Below are 22,491 nucleotides of genomic sequence, written 5' to 3' on the forward strand. Positions count from 1 at the left end.
AGTGTATTTTTACCTGGAGTTAAAACTATTGTAGGCTACTACTTTCACCACTTTTGGTCTTGAAATCTTTGGTTGTTTACTACACTACCTTACTCACTCTGTTTAGCACATGGCTTCACATGTGAATCCTTAAAGAAATGGGTGGGGCTAAGGCTTAAGAGGTGGTGAACGATGCTGAGTAGGTGTAGACAAAGAAGACCTCTCCAGTAGGTGTGACAAAACATTCAAGGGCTATTTTCTCAAAATTGGGGTTACAAGTTTATCAACTTTCAAAGCAGAATTATTTTCCCATTGTTCCTCAACTGCAGTGTATGATATACCATTTTGTAGCGCTGAGTCTATACTTTTATCCAGTGTAAAAAACACTATTCCAAAAGACCGAATCGATGCGGTCAGCCATATATGTAATATTGTTGAGATTTGGGGTTACCAGGCTTTACCAACCAACAAAATGAAAGGAATTTATTTTGAAAAGATGAAATGATCAAATTTATAATGCGAACTTTGACAGATGCTGACCTACACTCCACAACAGTGGTGGGAAAAGTATGAAATTGTCATACTTGAGTAAAAGTAGTGAACATCAGTCAGTAAAATTCTACTTGTGTAAAAGTCTACAAGTATTTGATTTAAATATACTTAAGTATCGAAAGTAAACGTATAAATCATTTAAAATTCCTTATATTAAGCAAAGCAAACGGCACCATTTTCTTGTTTTTACAGGAGCACACTCCAACTCTCAGACATTATTTACAAAAGATGCATTTGTGTTTAGTGAGTCCGCCAGACCAGAGGCAGTAGGGATGACCACGTAATAGTAAAATAAATCACACTACTCCACAATCCCAAACAGAAAACCTGTGATTGATTTGGCAGATCTTGTCTTACTACCAGGGAGAGTTTGAACTGCTAAAATGATCAGTTGAAACAGTCCGACAGGAAGTTATATTGTGAAGGTGTTAACCTTTCACTCCATGTCTCAATCTGTTGCTATGAATGTGTCCTTTGGGTGTGATATAGAGACTCTGCTCTGCTCCCCAGACAGCAATCAAGGCAACAGAAATCCTACCCCCTCCTCCTTCACCTTCTCCTCCACATCCTACCACCATTCAGGCCACTGAAGATTGACTTGGAGCTGTAAAACAACCAAGTTAAAAAATCAACGTAAAAAGACACCAAACAGCATGATGACCACCACATGCAAGAGTTGAAAAATAATGCAGAATAAAATATATCACTCATGTTCCCACAGGAAAGATGAAAGGGGTAGTTTATGATTTTCACTTGCTGAATGTCCTGATTTCAGTCAAAATAGAATATTCAAGAACCTTCACCAGGCTTCTCTCCCAGTTCTCATGAGAATCACTTTAGGCAGGGCAAAAAGTCACTCCCTGTGACCTCTCTCTCCCTTAGGACTGCAACAGCCGCAACATAAGATACAAGACAAACTATGCCAAAAATAAGGATTGTGTAGAAAATAAATAAAGGGCAACGAGGTGCAGTAGACGAAAAATGGTTTCACCAATGAGCTGCATGCTATGGTATATTTGCTGACTACAGTAGAACTGGATGACGTTGTGTACGTTCAAGCTTCGACAAGTTAAACGTTCTATATTCAGAAAATGTGAAAAATGACACATTTTACATTTAGTTGACTGATAAGCATATGCTAATTTGGCTTGCTCTCAAAAGTTTAGACGCATGTGAATGAATCGACACTTCGGAAAACAGTGAAAAGTGCATTTACTTATGTATGTTTCCTAACCTGGGCTGAAACGGGGAGAGACCATACATGGCATCTTTATCCCCAGCGTGGACAGAGCAGATTAGTGGAGCGGAGAGACGGGGTGTTCTAATAGACCTCCCTCAGCTCCCCCCTCCCCCCAACCCTCAGATAAGAGGGGGCAGAACTATTTCACTTTGGCCATTTCTGAAACTCGACCCACTGGAGTGGGATGGGAGGAAAGCATTTCTCTCTTTTTTTGGACATTGAAGATTGAGAGTCATTTGGAGCTGCTCCCTCACTTTTTGTTCTCTCTCTGTCTCTCTCCCCCTCCCTCTCTCTTTCTCTGTGGCTATTTAGGGGTCAATGTTTGTGTCTGTTCACTTACGTAGCACTGGGGCCAGGGAAAGTTTAGAGGAAACAGGGACCTGCGGGGAGAAAATCAGGACTTTATCAAGAATAATAAGAACCAAAGCACAGACAAAATACATCTAAATTAAGAAGAAGAGAACACAAGGGCTTCCTCTCCTTTTTCTGCTTGGAACCATGTGCATCCATACCTCAAGTGAGTGAGTGAAGTTTGGGGGGAGGGGGCACTTTTATCACAACACCTCGGCACAGGTGCTACTACCTGGGCATTAAGGTGTGGGGAGCACCATGAGGAAAATCCTGTTGGGGTGGGGGCTGATGCTGACGGCTGGGGTAATGGGGGCTAGCGTAGTGGGTGCTAGTGGAGGAGGTGGTAGAGGGCAGAGGCGCAGAGGAGAAAAGCGCAGGGGGCTCCATCGTGTCCAGCACGGCCACTGCAGCTACACCTTCATCCTACCAGAGATGGAGCGCTGTCAGGCCAGCCCGGTCCAATACGGCAGCACCAACATGGTTCAAAGGGACAAACCACCCCCTGCAGATAGTGACTGGTCTGCACAGAAATTGCAGCACCTGGAGACGGCCATGGAGAACAACACGCAGTGGCTGCAGAAGGTAAGAGCTGATACCTGTACTTTTTATTTTTCCTTTATTTAACTAGGCAAGTCCGTTAAGAACAACTTCTTATTTACAATGACGGCCTACCCCAGCCAACACTGGGCCAATTGTGCACTGAGATGCAGTGCCTTAGCCCGCTGGGCCAATCGGGAGCCAAATATATGGTTCTGATATTGTGGGTTTAGAAAGAGGACCAAGAGCAAAGCAAAGAGCAGTGGTCCTCAGTGAGCAATGGTGAATGTAGACCACACGCAAGTTTCCCTTGTTTAGTTCTTACTTAACTGATCGCATAAAACATTAGCTTCTAACTGGTGTTTTGGCAGTGGTGGAACCAATGGCAAATTGAGCAAATCGAAGTACTTTCTTCCCAGGCGTAATGCAAGACATTATCGCAGGGATATGAAGTAACAACAGGGCTTAGCCTATGTAAAAAGGGTTCAAAAAAATATGAAGTGTATGTTAAGCCTGTGTTAAAATATGTTTAAAATTATTAAAAGACAAAAAAGTGATTGTGATTGTGTTGAATTGTGTTTGGGAAATAAATATAGACATGGTTTTTACAAAGGTAGTGGTAATATTTCACTTAATACAGAAATGTGTAGGAGGCTTAACTTAACCTGTCCCTTGGCTCAACTTACCCCATGCCTGGGGTAAGTTGTGCCAAGAGACCACTTTTGTTGTACAAGCTATTTTTTCAAAACTGTAATGTTTACATGAATTGTGATTATTTTCAGGTATACACAACATCCTGAAATATACAGTGCATTCTAAAGGATGGCGTTCAGGCCATACTCCATTTTAGAATAGGTCTGTACCGTAACAAAATGTGAGAAATGTCAGGGGGTCTGAATACTTATTATATGTCCCTTGATGCTTAACGTAAAAGAGGCTCAACTTACCCCACTCTCCCCTACGGTCTACATTCATCATCATTACAATGCTGCACAAGAGTAACAACGGTAATCAAGCCTGAACAATGTGCACATTTTTTGTTACGGTGTTGCTTTTGAAAATCTCAGGAGAATTACTTTAATGAACCAAATGAACTTTTCATTATTTCCACTATAATTGGCCCTATAAGTAAATTCTAACTGTGCTCAACCAATAGGAAACCGAAATGGGAATTAATTGCTTTGAAATACCTCAGTTCTAATCTATATTCTGGAGTGTGAACACCAGTTCATATTGATTTATTGGGATTATGCTTATGGAGATTCAAAGAACAGATTATGAAAAAAAGAATAAAGTGTGTGTGTGTGCAAATCGACTGTGTGCGTTGTACCTCCCACTTCGATAAAAACATGCAAAGGGTCAAGTAAAAGAGCTCAAGACTGCCTCACCTCAACAGGAGAGAAGAGGATGACCCTTGACCTTCTGGGTTTACAGAGGTCAGTTTACCATATCAAATCACTGCAGAAAATGTAGGTATTTTACCAAACCTTCAACAACAAAAAAATGTACAGTTGCATTTGACTTTTTCCTACTGAATATTCTAACTCTCTGAATACATCAGTGTTTGTGGAGAATAATATTCAATTGACATGTTTCCTTGTAAACACCAGTAAGTGAGGCAGTTAACAGCAGGTTGTTTAGCTTGCTGCCAAATGACTGACATCAAATGAGGCTCGCATTCAGCCTGGTATGGACAGAGTGGAGTCACCCTTTGATGTGGCAGAGTGCTCTTTCCCTGATAGCCAGCACCAATCACTGGCTACAGAAAGTGTAGATCGGCTCCAAAGAATGGGTAGAGAGAGAATGGAGAAGGCAGAAGCCATTTGAAGTTTCAGCTTTTTTTTTATGGCTGTGGTCCAAAGGCTTCTCTGGAAAAGAGCTCTGCCAACATCAAAGACACAGGGATCAGTGATTGTATGTCCTATTTGAAAGAGCTTGAGATATGGTCGGGCCCCAGGTTGTACTGAGTGAAAATTCTGCCACTTGCCAAGGGGGGGGGGGGGGGATCACATTTGGGATGCTCAGGCCTCACAGTTAGAAAATAAATACAAATATTTAACTAGGCAAGTCAGTTAAGAACTCATTCTTCTTTACAATGACGGCCTACCCCGGCCAAACCCGAACGACACTGGGCCAATTGTGCACGGCCCTACAGACGGTTGTGATACAGCCTGGATTCGAACCATCTAGCACTGAGATGCAGTGCCGTTGCGCCACTCGGGATGCCCACCACTTCATATGATTAGGGCTTTCTAGTGACATACTGTAGTGGAACCATAAACTTTCAATATGAACATGGATATGCTTGCTACTTTGCACCTGCTGATTTCCCTGTGCTTCATTATAAATTACAATGCTCTTTAGTGTTGGGCCAGTAACCGAAAGGTTGCTAGATCGAATCCCCGAGCTGAAAATGTACAAATCTGTTGTTCTGCCCCTGAACAAGGCAGTTAACCCACTGTTCCTAGGCCGGCATTGTAAATAAGAATTTATTCTTAACTGACTTGCCTAGTTACTAAAGGTTACATTTTTTTATGGGACCACACACCATGCTATTTTAGACATTCCCTAATGTTTTCACAAAACAAGACAGTCCTTAATTAACCAGTTGAGCTGACAGCCCTGTTTCGCAATGGCTTTAGTCATCAATCTAGCAAGAGGGCAATATTAGTACCCCAGGTCATCTTAGGTTTCATTACATACAGTCGAGAAGAACTACTGAATATAAGATCAGCGTCAACTCACCATCAGCACGACCAAGAATATGTTTTTCGCGACGCGGATCCTGTGTTCTGCCTTACAAACAGGACAACGGAGCGGATCCTATGCAGCGACCCAAAAAAACGACTCCGAAAGAGAGGGAAACGAGGCGGTCTTCTGGTCAGACTCCGGAGACGGGCACACCGTGCACCACTCCCTAGCATTCTTCTTGCCAATGTCCAGTCTCTTGACAACAAGGTTGATGAAATCCAAGCAAGGGTAGCATTCCAGAGGGACATCAGAGACTGTAACTTCCTTTGCTTCACTGAAACATGGCTCACTGGAGAGACTCTATCCAAAGCGGTGCAGCCAACGGGTTTCTCCACGCATCGCGCTGACAGAAACAAACATCTTTCTGGTAAGAAGAGGGGCGGGGGCGTATGCCTCATGGCCAACGTGACATGGTGTGATGAAAGAAACATACAGGAACTCAAATCCTTCTGTTCACCTGATTTAGAATTCCTCACAATCAAATGTAGACCGCATTATCTACCAAGAGAATTCTCTTCGATTATAATCACAGCCGTATATATCCCCCCCCAAGCAGACACATCGATGGCTCTGAACGAACTTTATTTAACTCTCTGCAAACTGGAAACGATTTATCCGGAGGCTGCATTCATTGTAGCTGGGGATTTTAACAAGGCTAATCTGAAAACAAGACTCCCTAAATTTTATCAGCATATCGATTGCGCAACCAGGGGTGGAAAGACCTTGGATCATTGTTACTCTAACTTCCGCGACGCATATAAGGCCCTGCCCCGCCCCAATTTCGGAAAAGCTGACCACGACTCCATTTTGTTGATCCCTGCCTACAGACAGAAACTAAAACAAGAGGCTCCCACGCTGAGGTCTGTCCAACGCTGGTCCGACCAAGCTGACTCCACACTCCAAGACTGCTTCCATCACGTGGACTGGGAGATGTTTCGTATTGCGTCAGATAACAACATTGACGAATACGCCGATTCGGTGTGCGACTTCATTAGAACGTGCGTTGAAGATGTCGTTCCCATAGCAACGATTAAAACATTCCCTAACCAGAAACCGTGGATTGATGGCAGCATTCGTGTGAAACTGAAAGCGCGAACCACTGCTTTTAATCAGGGCAAGGTGTCTGGTAACATGACCGAATACAAACAGTGCAGCTATTCCCTCCGCAAGGCTATCAAACAAGCTAAGCGCCAGTACAGAGACAAAGTAGAATCTCAATTCAACGGCTCAGACACAAGAGGCATGTGGCAGGGTCTACAGTCAATCACGGACTACAGGAAGAAATCCAGCCCAGTCACGGACCAGGATGTCTTGCTCCCAGGCAGACTAAATAACGTTTTTGCCCGCTTTGAGGACAATACAGTGCCACTGACACGGCCTGCAACGAAAACATGCGGTCTCTCCTTCACTGCAGCCGAGGTGAGTAAGACATTTAAACGTGTTAACCCTCGCAAGGCTGCAGGCCCAGACGGCATCCCCAGCCGCGCCCTCAGAGCATGCGCAGACCAGCTGGCCGGTGTGTTTACGGACATATTCAATCAATCCCTATACCAGTCTGCTGTTCCCACATGCTTCAAGAGGGCCACCATTGTTCCTGTTCCCAAGAAAGCTAAGGTAACTGAGCTAAACGACTACCGCCCCGTAGCACTCACATCCGTCATCATGAAGTGCTTTGAGAGACTAGTCAAGGACCATATCACCTCCACCCTACCTGACACCCTAGACCCACTCCAATTTGCTTACCGCCCAAATAGGTCCACAGACGATGCAATCTCAACCACACTGCACACTGCCCTAACCCATCTGGACAAGAGGAATACCTATGTGAGAATGCTGTTCATCGACTACAGCTCGGCATTCAACACCATAGTACCCTCCAAGCTCGTCATCAAGCTCGAGACCCTGGGTCTCGACCCCGCCCTGTGCAACTGGGTACTGGACTTCCTGACGGGCCGCCCCCAGGTGGTGAGGGTAGGCAACAACATCTCCTCCCCGCTGATCCTCAACACTGGGGCCCCACAAGGGTGCGTTCTGAGCCCTCTCCTGTACTCCCTGCTCACCCACGACTGCGTGGCCACGCACGCCTCCAACTCAATCATCAAGTTTGCGGACGACACAACAGTGGTAGGCTTGATTACCAACAATGACGAGACGGCCTACAAGGAGGAGGTGAGGGCCCTCGGAGTGTGGTGTCAGGAAAATAACCTCACACTCAACGTCAACAAAACTAAGGAGATGATTGTGGACTTCAGGAAACAGCAGAGGGAACACCCCCCTATCCACATCGATGGAACAGTGGTGGAGAGGGTAGCAAGTTTTAAGTTCCTCGGCATACACATCACAGACAAACTGAATTGGTCCACTCACACAGACAGCATCGTGAAGAAGGCGCAGCAGCGCCTCTTCAACCTCAGGAGGCTGAAGAAATTCGGCTTGTCACCAAAAGCACTCACAAACTTCTACAGATGCACAATCGAGAGCATCCTGGCGGGCTTTATCACCGCCTGGTATGGCAACTGCACCGCCCTCAACCGTAAGGCTCTCCAGAGGGTAGTGAGGTCTGCACAACGCATCACCGGGGGCAAACTACCTGCCCTCCAGGACACCTACACCACCCGATGTCACAGGAAGGCCATAAAGATCATCAAGGACATCAACCACCCGAGCCACTGCCTGTTCACCCCGCTATCATCCAGAAGGCGAGGTCAGTACAGGTGCATCAAAGCTGGGACCGAGAGACTGAAAAACAGCTTCTATCTCAAGGCCATCAGACTGTTAAACAGCCACCACTAACACTGAGTGGCTGCTGCCAACACACTGACACTGACTCAACTCCAGCCACTTTAATAATGGGAATTGATGGGAAATGATGTAAATATATCACTAGCCACTTTAAACAATGCTACCTTATATAATGTTACTTACCCTACATTATTCATCTCATATGCATACGTATATACTGTACTCTATATCATCGACTGTATCCTTATGTAATACATGTATCACTAGCCACTTTAAACTATGCCACTTTGTTTACATACTCATCTCATTTGTACATACTGTACTCGATACCATCTACTGTATCTTGCCTATGCTGCTCTGTACCATCACTCATTCATATATCCTTATGTACATATTCTTTATCCCCTTACACTGTGTACAAGACAGTAGTTTTGGAATTGTTAGTTAGATTACTTGTTATTACTGCATTGTCGGAACTAGAAGCACAAGCATTTCGCTACACTCGCATTAACATCTGCTAACCATGTGTATGTGACAAATAAAATTTGATTTGATTTGATTTGAATGTAGTAGTGCCCCCCTCACTAGAAAAATATGACCTTTGGCATTCACCTGGAATTGTTTATTTACAGTGCATTCGGAAAATATTCAGACCCCTCGAATTTTTCAACATTTTGTTACGTTGCAGCCTTGTTCTAAAATGTATTGAAATCTTTTTTTCCCTCATCAATCTACACACAATATCCCATAAAACAGATTTTAGTATTTTTTAGCAAATTTATTAAAAATACAAACCTGAAATATCAAGCTTGGCACACCTGTATTTGAGGAGTTACTCCCATCCTTCTCTGTAGATGGGGAGTGTCGCTGCACAGCTATTTTCAGGTCTCTCCAGAGATTATAGATCAGGTTCAAGTTTGGGCTCTGGCTGGGTCACTCAAGGATATTCAGAGACTTGTCCTTGAGTGGCCCGAAGCCACTCCTGCGCTGTCTTGGCTGTGTGCTTAGTGTCGTTGTCCTGTCTGAGGTAATGAGCGCTCTGGAGCAGGTTTTCATCAAAGATCTCTCTACTTTGCTCCGTTCATCTTTCCCTCGACCCTGACTAGTCTCCCAGTCCCTGCCGCTGAAAAACATCCACGCAGCATGATGCTGCCACCACCATGCTTCTCCGTAGGGAAACTTGTAAGAAAGCTGGAGGCCACTGTGTTTTTGGGGACCTTTGTACCCTTCCGCAGATCTGTGCATCGACACAATCCTCGGAACTCTACGGACAATACCTTCGACCCCATGGCTTGCTTTTTGCTCTGACATGCACTGTCAACTGTGGGATCTTATATAGACAGGTGTGTGCCTTTCAAAATCATGTCCAATCAATTGAATTAAACACAGGTGGACCCAATCAAGTTGTAGAAACATCTCAAGGATGATCAATTGAAACAGGATGCACCTGAGCTCAATTTTGAGCCTCATAGCAAAGGGTCTGAATACTTATGTAAATAAGCTATTTCTGTATTTAAACTTTTATACGTTTGAAAAAATGGCTAAAATTCTGTTTTCACTTTGTTATTATGGGGTATTGTGTGTAAATTGATGAGGGGAAAAATTAGATTTAATCAATTTTAGAGTAACGTTGTAATGTAACAAAATGTGGAAAAAGTGAAGGGGTCTGAATACTTTCTGAATGCACTGTATAGTTATCTGGTTTAGGAACATCCACTCAAAATATTACACCTTTACTATTTACCAAACATATCATGACATTAGTGAAAGTCAAAATTTGTTAAATTAATGAATGTCTAAATCAACATTTGGGCCATTTAAATAGTGTGCATCCCTCCTACAGACAATGGTAGAAGGGATATGTAAAGGTCTAGATTTAGTTGTTCTGAGCATGTTCGATGTGTCTACCTCCAACATAATACAAATGTTTGACTTCCACACAAAATTACTTCTTTATTTATTTTAGGTTTAAGGAAGTGTGTAGTTGCATTCTTTATCTTAGAGCTCTGAAAGTTATGTATTGAGATCCGCCTGCTCGAGACAAATTCAGCAATTGCTTTGCCATGTCTGTGCCACGAAGCAGTCGAGCTGGATAAATGTTTTTCTAAGGACCGCCCCTTTGACGTAAAGTTGCAGTGAAGTGATAGAAACGGATGGAGTGATGCAGCCAACCTTCAGAGGGAGGCAAAAACAAGTTAATTCGACATAGGACGTTTACATGGTCCTAGGAAAGTATGGATTGCTGTCTTCTGACTTATAACATTGTGGGAAATCAATCGAAAAAGTAATGTAAACATATACACTACCAGTGAAAAGTTTGGACACACCTACTCCTTCAAGGGTTTTTCTTTATTTGTACTATTTTCTACATTGTAGAATAATAGTGAAGACATCCAAATGATGAAATAACACATATGGACACGTTTGTTAAACAAATCTAAATATATGTTATATTTGAAACTCTTCAAAGTAGCCACCCGTTGCCTTGATTACACTTTTCCAAAGGTCTTGAAGGAGTTCCCACATATGCTGAGCACTTGTTGGCTGCTTTTTCTTGACTTTTGTTTTTGCGACTGCACAAATTTTCCACATTGACTGACCTACATGTCTTAAAATAATGATGGACTGTCAATTCTCTTTGCCTATTTGAGCTGTTCTTGCCATAATATGGACTTGGTCTTTTACCAAATAGGGCTATCTTCTGTATGCCACCCCTACCTTGTCACAATACTTATAATTGGCTCAAACATATTAAGAAGGAAGGAAATTCCACAAATTAACTTAAATGCATTCCAGGTGACTACCTCATGAAGCTGGTTGAGAGAATGCCAAGAGTGTGCAAAGCTGTCATCAAGGCAAAGGGTGGCTACTTTGAAGAATCTAAAATCTATTTTGATTTGCTTAAAGCTTTTTTGGTTACTACATGATTCCATGAGTGTTATTTCATAGATTTAATGTCTTCACTATTATTCTACAATTTAGAAAATAGTACAAATAAAGAAAAACCCTTGAATGAGGAGGTGTGTCCAAACTTTTGACTGGTACTGTACTTATTTTTTAAAGTAAATATAGTGCCAAATTGCAGGTACTGACAGCTTAAAGTTAATTTCTTTTCACAAATCTTATGGGTTTGGAGTTTGTTGGCAAACCCTAGAGTCTGAACGATCTCGCTCTCTTTCCATCTGGCCTTTGGAGAAGAGCACCCACAAACTTTGAAGCAGATGAAATCTAGAAACCAACTAGAAACCAAAGTTGTAAAGTATATAATTACTACTACAGAATAATCAAGTGCTTAGATAATCAGTGTGCTGAACCAGAAGATAATTGGGAGTCTTTTCCCTTGATGTTGTGAACGAAGAATCATGGTGAGTTAGCTAGCTGAGTTCTATGCCTGTCTTGATGAATAACTAAGGTGTACATAATATTTAGGATCTAAAACCAGTAAGGATATTTACATAAGCATGAATGCTTTTGATATTGATGATCATTTCGCATTTTACAGAGGCTCATCATCTGCAGCTTCTACAATCCTCATCATCACCTTATCTCTAGAGGGACATTTGACTGGTACATCGTGGTAGGAACTGAATTGAGAAAATTGAGTGCACTCACATTTCATATTCATTGGGTACCCAGTTTATTATTTTGTATGATCGTTTTGGACAAAACTGTAATTGTTGTGAATGAATGGTCGTTGCAGCTGTAATACTTTGTGGTGCATTGAACTTTGAACATAAGAAAACAGCAAAAACAAACTATTTCAATAATTGATCAACTTCAACTTCAAACGTATATCACTGAATCCTTGTAGTGTTCTTCCTTCACAGATGATCTGTTTGAGGATACCTTGCCAACGTCCCAGTGCCGTCATTCTTTATAGTGTACTTCAAACAGATTCTACCAATCTCTATCTGACAGCTCTAATAATACTTAATAGCAATGATTCTTAGAATACGCAGAGTTTCTCCTCCTATAATACTGCATTAACTAGTCCCTGAAGCATTAGTTAATAGATTTTTGTCTCTCGGTTCTCACTGGTTTCATTTCCCTGCAGGGAGTGAATTGGAGTGATTATTAAAAAGGGGAGGAAATGTTGGGAATAGTTTGAGAATGTTTTCACTGCAGGCTGTGAAGGGCATGTAGAGGGGAGTGCGTTTTGCAGTGTCTTTAACGGCCTCGTAAAGGCCTTTGTCACGGGACTCCCCTCTAACGCCAGATCTCAGATCAGCCTCCGCTGATTACCAGCTTATCAATCGGAAGGATCTGACTTCTGCAGAAACGCATCAAAAGCTCTTACAGCTTTAATTTGCCACATGTTTGATGACGAGAACCCTTTGTTCAAAGCCTCATACAAAGTGCCATGCCCTCGACAATATGTGGAGTTCATTCTGGGAAAAGAATGAAGTCCTAGAGGGATTCTTCTGTAGTTTGTGTCATTTGAACAGTTTGAGAGGCTGAAAGATCCTACAGTAACGTCTCCATAATGGAAATTCAATCCCGGAGTAGAAGTTAAGAAGCTTGCTTTCCATGTGGCATTGTCAGACAACATTAAAGAAAGAGTGTGCAGATGGTGAAATACATATGATATGTAACAGTACGCCAACATTGTACAGCATTTGACTTTAAAAGTCTGCCCTTGCGGTTTGTTTGAATCCTAGCCTTAATCCAGTGTGTGCCAACGTCACAGTCATAACCAGACGTTGGCTGAATTTCGACAGGAAGCCTAATTCTGATATTTTTTTCCACTAATTGGTCTTTTGGCCAATCAGATCAGCTCGGAGAAAGATCTGATGTGGAAAGATCAATGTGATTGGTCAAAAGACCAATTAGTGTAAAAAACATCAGAATTGGGCTGCCTGTTGCAGCCTGTTTGTGTACATTGGGTTGGCTCAGATCAGTGGAGGCCTCCGTGTGCTAAATAGACATTTTCTCCCATGATTATCATTCTTGAGGAAGTGTCTCAGAAATCTCCAAGACTGAGATGGTCGAGGGGGGCTGCACTCCCAGAGTTGTCGCCTGCAACGACATCAGTCAACATTGGAGTGGAAGGAACCATCCCCACTATCGGTCTCCCAGACAGTGATAAGGACGTCTCTTAACTCCCTCGTAAATCGTTGGCTTGTGTATTGCTTCTGTCTCCGTTCCAACTGGATTATGTTGGAACTATGACCGACAGAGCCAGGCTGGAGCTTCTATGGCTGCCTCTAAAGTCAGATAGATGTTAATGCATATGTGACTGTATCAATGAAAGTACTGTAAAATGGCGATACGATACTGTCTGTAACATCTGATATTCATTGCTCAAAACTAAGCTGTATCTTCTGTTTCTTGTGTACGCTGGCAAGAATGAGGGTTTATCCATGCTGCCTGGCCTTGCCTTATGTCTTTCTGCTTTGTAAAGTCCTTTAGCTTCTAAACAATGCTAAAAAAGCCAAATACATTAGCAAACCCCTGTGTACACACACTGGTTCACTAATCAACCAACAGATTTCCCATTGTATGAAAATACTTACAAGATGAATTTGTCAGTTGGCCTTTCCTATAAGAAAGGTTATTGAAGGAAGCAGTTGGCAGAAACAAAAACATATTCAGGACAAAAAAAACATCACTTTCCCATTATTTCCTTGACAGCAACGTCGAGGACTTGGAAGCAGACAGGGCCTGACATAGCTCTACCAGAATCTGATCCGAAATCAGATGTATTAGCTCTTAATCAAGCACGTAATCTGGAGTCTATGCCTATATTGCCTGGAGATCACATGTAAATGATGTAAGGCAAGAGGCACAGTAAGCAGGCTGGGTACCATAAGGACGGCTTGGAACAGAGCTCAAGGTAAACCTGTCAGTATGTTTGATGCCAGCTCCCTACACAGACACAAACTTGGTTTGTTGCTCGGATTTAAAAGTTAGACTTTGGTCAGTGTGTACTTTACCTGCTATTACTTATTCCCTTTTAGAGGAGCTGAGGTTGGTAGACACAAACTGTGTTTGCTGCTTGTATTTAAAAGTTAGACGCTGCTCAGAGTATAGTTTTCACTGGTATTCCTTCTTGCCTGTTTGAGGGTGCCAAGTGACACCCACTCCAAGTGACTCTGACACCAACTCCAAGTGACCCTGACACCAACTCCAAGTGACTCTGACACGACTTCCAAGGATGTGTGACGTACATGTGGGGGTTGGTAGCCCAAAGGCAGACAGTGTTGGCTGTAAATATACCTGTGTCATGGTAATAGGTGCCATGCTAATGGATCTGACACCATGGTTGCATCCCAAATGGGACGCTGTTCTTTAATAGTGCACTACTTTTGATCAGAAACCATCTAAGTGCACTATGTAGGGAATAGGGTGCCATTTGGGACGCATCCCGTGGCTCAGAATAAAATTAGTGAGGATTCAACTCCCAGTAAAACGGTGCGTCTGCCAAACAGTGAGGGTCTGGCATCCAATCAGACTTTGACAACGATACTCATATTTAATCATTCATCAGAGTAATGCAAACGCACTTGATCTTGGATAGATTCTCGTTTCGTTTCATGAAGACAATCTATCAACCACTGCTTTGCCAGGTACAATAAATACAAATGTTATTATGTTAGTGTCATTTTTTTAAATGTTACAGTATGATCCATTGTTGGTGAAAGACCATCAGCAAGCCAATTTCCTACTGGAAACTCCTATACTAGGAGGTTCTGGCCAAAGGGAACAACTCTAGTTGTTTTCTGTTAATGTATTTCTCCAGTGTGTCCCTGCATGTGATATGTATGGATGGTGTACTGCAGTACTGTTTGTTCTCTACAAAGTCCAGGGCAATTTTGATTTTGAGAATGCGTTGTAGGAGAAATTTCTGAATTCCAAATGACTCTGTTGAGAGTTCAAACTGCACATTACTGTGATATTGTGAAGCATTAGATGGATTCAAATAGCTGTTTTTACAAGACATGAAACTGTGGTTGAAGAAAAGTAAAGAACACATGAACTTAACACCATCATTTGGCCATTACTGTAGCAAAACATTCTTCCAGGGCTTTTAATAACAAATATGTGCAGAGTTTCTTTCCAAAATGCTATAAACTAAGTGGCCCGTTAATTAGGTACACCACCCCAATCACAAAAAATGGTTAGCTCCTACAGACATTGAGTCATGTGGCCACGTGAGGCATCGAGGCATTCAGTTACTGTTCGATTGAACGCTAGAATGGACAAAAACGAGTGACCTAATCGACTTGTCGGTGCCAGGCGCACCGGTTCCAGTATCTCTGAAATGGTTGGCCTCCTGGGCTTTTCACACACGATAGTGTCTGGGGTTTACAGAGAATGGTGCGACAAACAAAAACACTTCCAGTCAGCGGCAGTCCTGTGGACAAAAACAGCTTGTGATTAGCGGTCGAAGGAGAATGGCAAGAATTGTGCAAGCTAACAGGCGGCTCAAAACAGTGGAGTGCAGAACGGCATGTCGGAACACACAACTCCCCAGTCCTTGTCACGTATGGGCTATTGCAGCAGACGTCCCACTTCTATCAGCTAAAAACAAGAAGAAGCGGCTCCAGTGGGCACGCGATCACCAACACTGGACAATTGAGTGGAAAAAAATAGCCTGGTCCGACGAATCCTGGTTCCGTATGTGTCATGCTGATGGCAGAGTCAAGATTTGCCGCCCCATGCTGTCTGGTGTCAACGGTACAGGCTGGTGGCAGTGGTGTAAGAGTGTGGGGAATGTTTTCCTGGCACACGTTAGGTCCCTTGATACCAATTGAGCAACAGTTCCATTCCCAGGAGAATTCAGGTTGTTCTGTAGGCAAAGGGGCGTCCGACATGGTACTAGATGAGAGTACCTAATAAACCGTACACGGAGTGTATATCCATTTTCAGAAATAGCTTTTGTTGTTAAAAGAACTAATGAAAAAGGTTGGTTTGTTTTTTCACCATCTAATTATGGCATGGGCTTGTTCAATGACAGACATGTATTTGTTTGAATCTATCACTTGGTGGTTTTATTTTTAGAGAGACTAATGATGTTTCTTTGGCAAAACCCTTATATATCTGCCTCGCTCTCAGAGAAATAAGTAGTACTGCCAGGTTTTACACAGTCAAATGTAAAAAATTAAATAAAAAAACTATATATTTGTGACATCAATATAAAAAAATTGTCAAAACAGTAATATGAGATTTGCACATAAAACATTTACATTTGCCATTTTAGTCATTTAGCAGACGCTCTTATCAAGAGCGACTTACCGTTACAGTGCATTTATCTTAAGATAGCTAGATGAGACTACCACAGAGTCAAATAAACAAGTTACATCAATAAGGATCTTCTGGCTGTGCTGGGTGGAGATTTTAAGAGTACATGGCCATTTAAGGCCAGATTGTTCTTTGAGATGTTCAAAAGTTCATAGATAACCACCAGGGTCAAATAATAAAAAACAGTGGTTGTAAAGGGTGCAACAGGTCAGTACCTCAGAAGTAAATTTCAGTTGGCGTTTCATAGCTGAGCATTCAAAGGCCGAGACAGCAGGTGCAGTAGAGAGAGAGAGTCGAAAACAGCAGGTTCGGGACAAGGAAGCACATATGGTGAACAGGTCAGGGTTCCCTAGCCGCAGGCAGAAGAGTTTAAACTGGAGCAGCAGTACGACCGGGTGGACTGGGGACAGCCAGGAGTCATCAAGCCAAGTATTCCTGAGGCATGATCCTAGGGCTCAGGTCCTCCGGGAGGGAAGGGAGAGTGGGAGTGAGAGAGAATTAGAGGGAGCATAATTAAATTCACACAGGACACCAGATAAGACAGAATAATTATATCAAGTATAACAGACCTAGCCCCCCGGCACATTGACTATTGCAGCATAGATACTGGAGCCTGGAGATTGAGATTGGGGTTGGGTCGGTGGACACTGTGGCACTATCCGAAGATAACCCCGGACAGGGCCAACCAGGCAGGATATAACCCCACCCACTTTGCCAAAGCACAGGCCCCACACCACTATAGCGATATCAACAGACCACTAACTTACTACCCTGAGACAAGGCTGAGTATAGCCCACAAATATCTCCTCCACGCACGAGCCCGAGGGGGCGAAAAACCGGACAGAAAGATCAAGTCTGTGACTCAACCCACTCAAGTGACGCACCCCTCCTAGAGACGTCATGGAAGAGCACTAGTAATATGGTCAGAGGCAGAGAATCCCAGTGGAGAGAGGGGAGCCGGCCAGGCAGAGACAGCAAGGGCAGTTCATCACTCCAGTGCCTTGCCGTTCACCTTCGCACCCCTGGGCCAGACTACACTCATAGGACCTACTGAAGAGATGGGTCTTCAATAAAGACTTAAAGGTTGAGACCGAGTCTGCGTCTCTCACATGGATAGGCATTCCATAAAAATGGAGCTCTATAGGAGAAAGCCCTGCCACCAGCTGTTTGATTAGAAATTCTAGGGACAATAAGGAGGCTTGCGTCTTGTGGTTGTAGCGTACGTGTAGGTATGTATGGCAGGACCAAATCGGAGAGATAGGTAGGAGCAAGCCCATGTAATGCTTTGTAGGTTAGCAGTAAAACTTTGAAATCAGCCTTCGCCTTAACAGGAAGCCAATGTAGAGAGGCTAGCACTGGAGTAATGTGATCACATTTTTGGGTTCTCGTCAGGATTCTAGTAGCCGTGTTTAGCACTAACTGGAATTTATTTAGTGCTTTATCTGGGTAGCCGGGGAGTAGAGCATTGCAGTAGTCTAATCTAGAAATGACAAAAGCATAGATTTGTTTTTCTGCATCATTTTTGGACAAAATGTTTCTGATTTTCGCAATGTTATGAAGATGGAAAAAAGCTGTCCTTGAAATATTCTTGATATTGTGGCGTACAGCAAGTCAGCCACCAGGGGTAGACTCGTCGAGGCCTGGTGACAGACGGAGTATACATAAAGAGGTTAAGGCTCCTTCTGCAGGACGTGCCAGGTCTTGACGGGATCTCCGGCCAGGACTAATTGGGGCTGATTGGGGATTGGTGAGTAATCAAGGGCTGATTGCTCACCAACTGTACAACTCCCATGAAGCTGCCAGAAGGGAAGCACACAGGGGAGAGACTAGGGGAGGAAAGGACTCCCGTATAGTTGGGGACGGTACCAGAGGTAACAGGAGGGAGTTCAGTTTTTGATCCCCACAGGATACAGCAAGACCCGGAGCCCAGAAGACGGTATCCCAGAGAGGGTCTCTTGGGGGCGACCTGTTCTTTTCTTTTGGACCATTATTTTAATTAACCCCTTTGAAACTGAGCTCATCCTACTCTGTCCGTGTCTGATCTGTGTAAACGCTTTGACCCCAACCCCCTGGTCTGCCACAATATGTTCATCAAAAGAGAGATCAGGGTCCAGAGTAACGCCGAGGTCCTTCACAGTTTTATTTGAGATGACTCTACAACAATCAAGATTAATTGTCAGATCCAACAGCAGCTCTCTTTGTTTATTGGGACCCATAACTAGCATCTCTGTTTTTTCTGAGTTTAAAAGTAAAACATTTGCAAGCATCCCTCCCGTATGTCTGAAATACAGGCTTCCTGGGGGTTGTGATCAGGTGATTGTGGAGGCCAGGTCATCTGATGCACCACTCCATCACTCTCCTTCTTGGTCAAATAGCCCTTATACAGCCTGGAGGTGTGTTTTGGGTCATTGTCCTGTTTGAAAGACAAATGATAGTTCCACTAATGGCAAACCAGATGGGATGGTGTATTATTGCAGAATGCAAGTCTTTCGTGAATTCTAAATAAATCACTGACAGTGTCACCAGCAAAGCACCCCCACACCATCACACCTCCTCCTCAATGCATCACGGTGGGAACCACACATGCGAAGATCATCCATTCACCTACTCTGCGTCTCACGAAGACACGGCAGTTGAAACCAAAACTCGCAAATTTTGACTCATCAGACCAAAGAACAGATTTCCACCGGTCTAATGTCCATTGCTCGTGTTTCATGGCCCAAGCAAGTCTCTTCTTATTATTGTTGTCCTTTAATAGTGCTTTCTTTGCAGCAATTTGACCATGAAGGCCTGATTAATACAATCTCCTCTAAACAGTTGATGTTGAGATGTGTCTGCTACTTGAACTCTGTAAAGCATTTATTTGGGCTGCAATCTGAGGTGCAGTTAACTCTAATAAATGTATTTTCTGCAGCAGAGGTAACTCTGGGTCTTCCTTTCCTGTGGTGGTCCTCATGAGAGCCAGTTTCATCATAGCGCTTGATGGTTTTTGCAACTGTACTTGAAGAAACTTTAAAAGTTATGGAAATTTTCCACATTGACTGACCTTAATGACTTTAAGTAATGATTGACTGTCGTTTCTCTTTGCTTATTTTCTTGACATAATATGGACTTGGTATGTTACTAAATAGGACTATCTTCTGTATACTAACCCTACCTTGTCCCAACACAACTGATTGGCTCAAACGCATTAAGATGCACAACAAGTCACACCTACTAATTTAAATGCATTCCAGGTGACTACCTCATGAAGCTGGTTGAGAGAATGCCAAGAGTCTGCAAAGCTGTCAAGGCAAATGGTGGCTGCTTTGAAAAATCTCAAATTGTAAATGTATTTTGATTTGTTTAACACTTTTTTGGTTACTACATGATTCCATGTGTTGTTTCATAGTGTTGATGTCTTCACTAATATTCTACAATGTAGAAAATAGTAAAAGTAAAGAAAATGCCTTGAATGAATAGGTGTGTCCAAACTTTTGACAGGTACTGTATATTATACACACCTAAAATATATGAATAAACATTTGAGAACGGTAATATTTTACACACACATGAAGGTACCCATAAGCAATCATTTCTGGTTATAAAACACAGATGTGAGAAATGTGTGGATGTAACGTTTTAGAAATAAACTTCATGTATTGCTTATAAGATGTCTTTACCATCACAATTCCAAGAAATACATGAGCAGTTTGACATCTTCACAAGGATCTGACATTATGTAACAGTAATATGAGTTTAATCAGACTCAAAATAAAAATAACATAGGGTTTAACCTAATCCAATAGTTTGCAAACAGTTGTTTTCTGTCACGCTTGCTCCTGCTCTTCGAGGGCGCAGCATTACGTACTCCTGCCACCATCATTACGCACACCTGCTGTAACGGTTTTCCTGTTGTGAAGGAGAAGCGGACCAAAATGCAGCGTGGTGGTTATTCACGTTCTTTAATTTATAAATACACTATACATGAAATAACTAAACAAAACAAGAAAAGTGAAAAACCTAAACAGTCCTATTTTTTTATTTTTTATAAAAAATAATTTATTATCATCAATACCATTCATTCTTTACAACTCATAATTTCCATACAAACTCAAATAGTGGTATTTTAATTTAAACTAAACAAAAACCCCAAACAAAACCTCAGGGGAGCATCTTCCCTCCCCATCATCCTACAAACTACCTTTCCCTATCTCCCCGTCCCTAATCTATCCCCTTACAAATCTAAATGACACCCAGCCCTAAACCCCCCTTCCACCTCTCCCGGGCAGCATGCTGCCCCCACTTCCTCTCCTCCCTCTTCATCCTCCCCCTCAAATCTCCTTCCACCCTCCTCACTATCCCTTCCACCCCCCAATCTCTCCCTGTCTTCACCATGTTCTGCCTGGCTTCCCACAGCCCCCGTTTAAAGAGACTCATGAGAAGCCAGAGCAGAAACCTGTCCCTATCCGTCCCTCTCGCTCTCCCTACACCTCTCTCTAACCTGGCCCACGTCAATACAAAATCCCCCCTTACCAAACCTAACAACACCCGTGCCCTAGCCCATACTACTCCGGCAAAGGCACAGTCCCAAAAGACATGGCGCACAGTCTCCTCCCTGCCACAAGAAGATCTTGGACAGGTGGGGGATTGCACCAAACTATACCGGTACATGATGGAACGTACCGGCAAGCACTTATGGAGGTTCAACCAATTCAGGTCCTTGAGCCTGTTGTCCAGACCCCGCGCCTGCACTCCCTCCCAGACCACTTCCGAGATGCCCACTACAGGCTCCGGACTCCCTGCCTTTCTGACCTCCTCGTACAGGTGCCTGTGATCTAAACCTACTCGGGCAACTTCAACCTCAGGGTGCGCACGCAGCCACTTGGCCGCATGACCAAAGTGCCACGGCAGCTGTTCCGCCCGAGGACCCGTGTTAGACCACACCATTACGCTTCTCGCCTGATACGAGAAGAACACCCGCAGGAGGTAACCGGACGGGTGTATCACTGGATGAGCAAGCTCCGTTAACAAGAAAGAAACAAAAATTGCGTCCAGCTTGAGGGGGAAATGTGGTACCCCCCTACCTCCCTCCCCGATGGGACAAAGCATGCGTGCCCTGGCGACCCACTCGCACCTGCCACTCCACATGAACTGAAACACAAGCCTCACTAGAGGCCTCCTCAGACTAGCCGGCAATGGGTAGATGTACGCCAAATACAAAAGAGACGGCAACACATCCACCTTTAGAACCAGGACTTTGCCCATAAAAGACAAATACCTAGCCTTCCACATTGCTAGCTTCCTCTGTACCACTGCGATACGCATGTTCCAGTTTAGCGTCGCTGAACCGGAGGTCTCAAAATGGACCCCGAGAATCCTCAGGGCCCCCTCACAGAGAGATAACCCCCCGGGCACATCCGTTCTACCGCGCCATCTTCCGAAAAACTTGACGGAAGACTTTGCATGGTTCAGAACTGCTCCCGACGCTCGGGTGAAATCCCCAAAGATGGCAAGGGACCTTGTCAGGCACGAGTCCTTGCACAGCAGCAAGGAAGTGTCGTCGGCGTACTGCGTCATCTTAACACGCAGCCCACCACTTCCAGGGATCAACAAGCCTTCCACCCCTGTGTCTGCCCTAATGGCAGCCCCCAGAGGCTCCATGTACAGAACGAAGAGGAGAGCCGAGAGTGGGCACCCCTGCCTGACCCCAGACGAGAGGTCAAAAACGTCACCCAAGTGACTATTTACACTAACTCGGCACCCCGCTCCGACATATAATGTACGAATCCATCCTATGAACTTCGCCCCAAATCCTAATCGACCTAACACTCTGAATAAAAATGATCTATTCACGCGATCAAAGGCTTTCGCCTGATCTAGCGCTGCTACCATTAAAGGCAGTCCTCTATCTTCAACCCAAGCGATGGAGTCCCTGATTAACTGTAGGTTCCATCTAATAGAGCGGCCCTCTACCCCGCACGTCTGATCCTCATGGACGACGTAGGGAAGGGCTGTGCGCAACCGGTCTGCTAAGACCTTTGCAAGTAGCTTGTAATCTACACACAGCATGGTCAACGGCCGCCAGTTGCCAAGGTCTGTTACTTCCCCCTTCTTAT

The 22,491-nt window shown here is 43.7% G+C and overlaps 1 protein-coding gene across 1 annotated transcript in view; it reads left to right on the forward strand.

The window, feature by feature from the left end:
• The first annotated feature begins 1,951 nt into the window (after positions 1–1,951).
• Positions 1,952–22,491, forward strand: part of LOC139370696 (angiopoietin 4) — a 49,484-nt gene continuing 28,944 nt past the window's right edge. Inside the window, exon 1 of the mRNA XM_071110333.1 lies at positions 1,952–2,704. Within this exon, the coding sequence (XP_070966434.1) occupies positions 2,381–2,704 (324 nt within the window). The 5' untranslated portion in view covers positions 1,952–2,380. The remainder of the gene's footprint in view (positions 2,705–22,491) is intronic.

This window comes from Oncorhynchus clarkii, chromosome 17, assembly GCF_045791955.1.
Source record: "Oncorhynchus clarkii lewisi isolate Uvic-CL-2024 chromosome 17, UVic_Ocla_1.0, whole genome shotgun sequence".
Classification (NCBI taxonomy): Eukaryota; Metazoa; Chordata; class Actinopteri; order Salmoniformes; family Salmonidae; genus Oncorhynchus; species Oncorhynchus clarkii.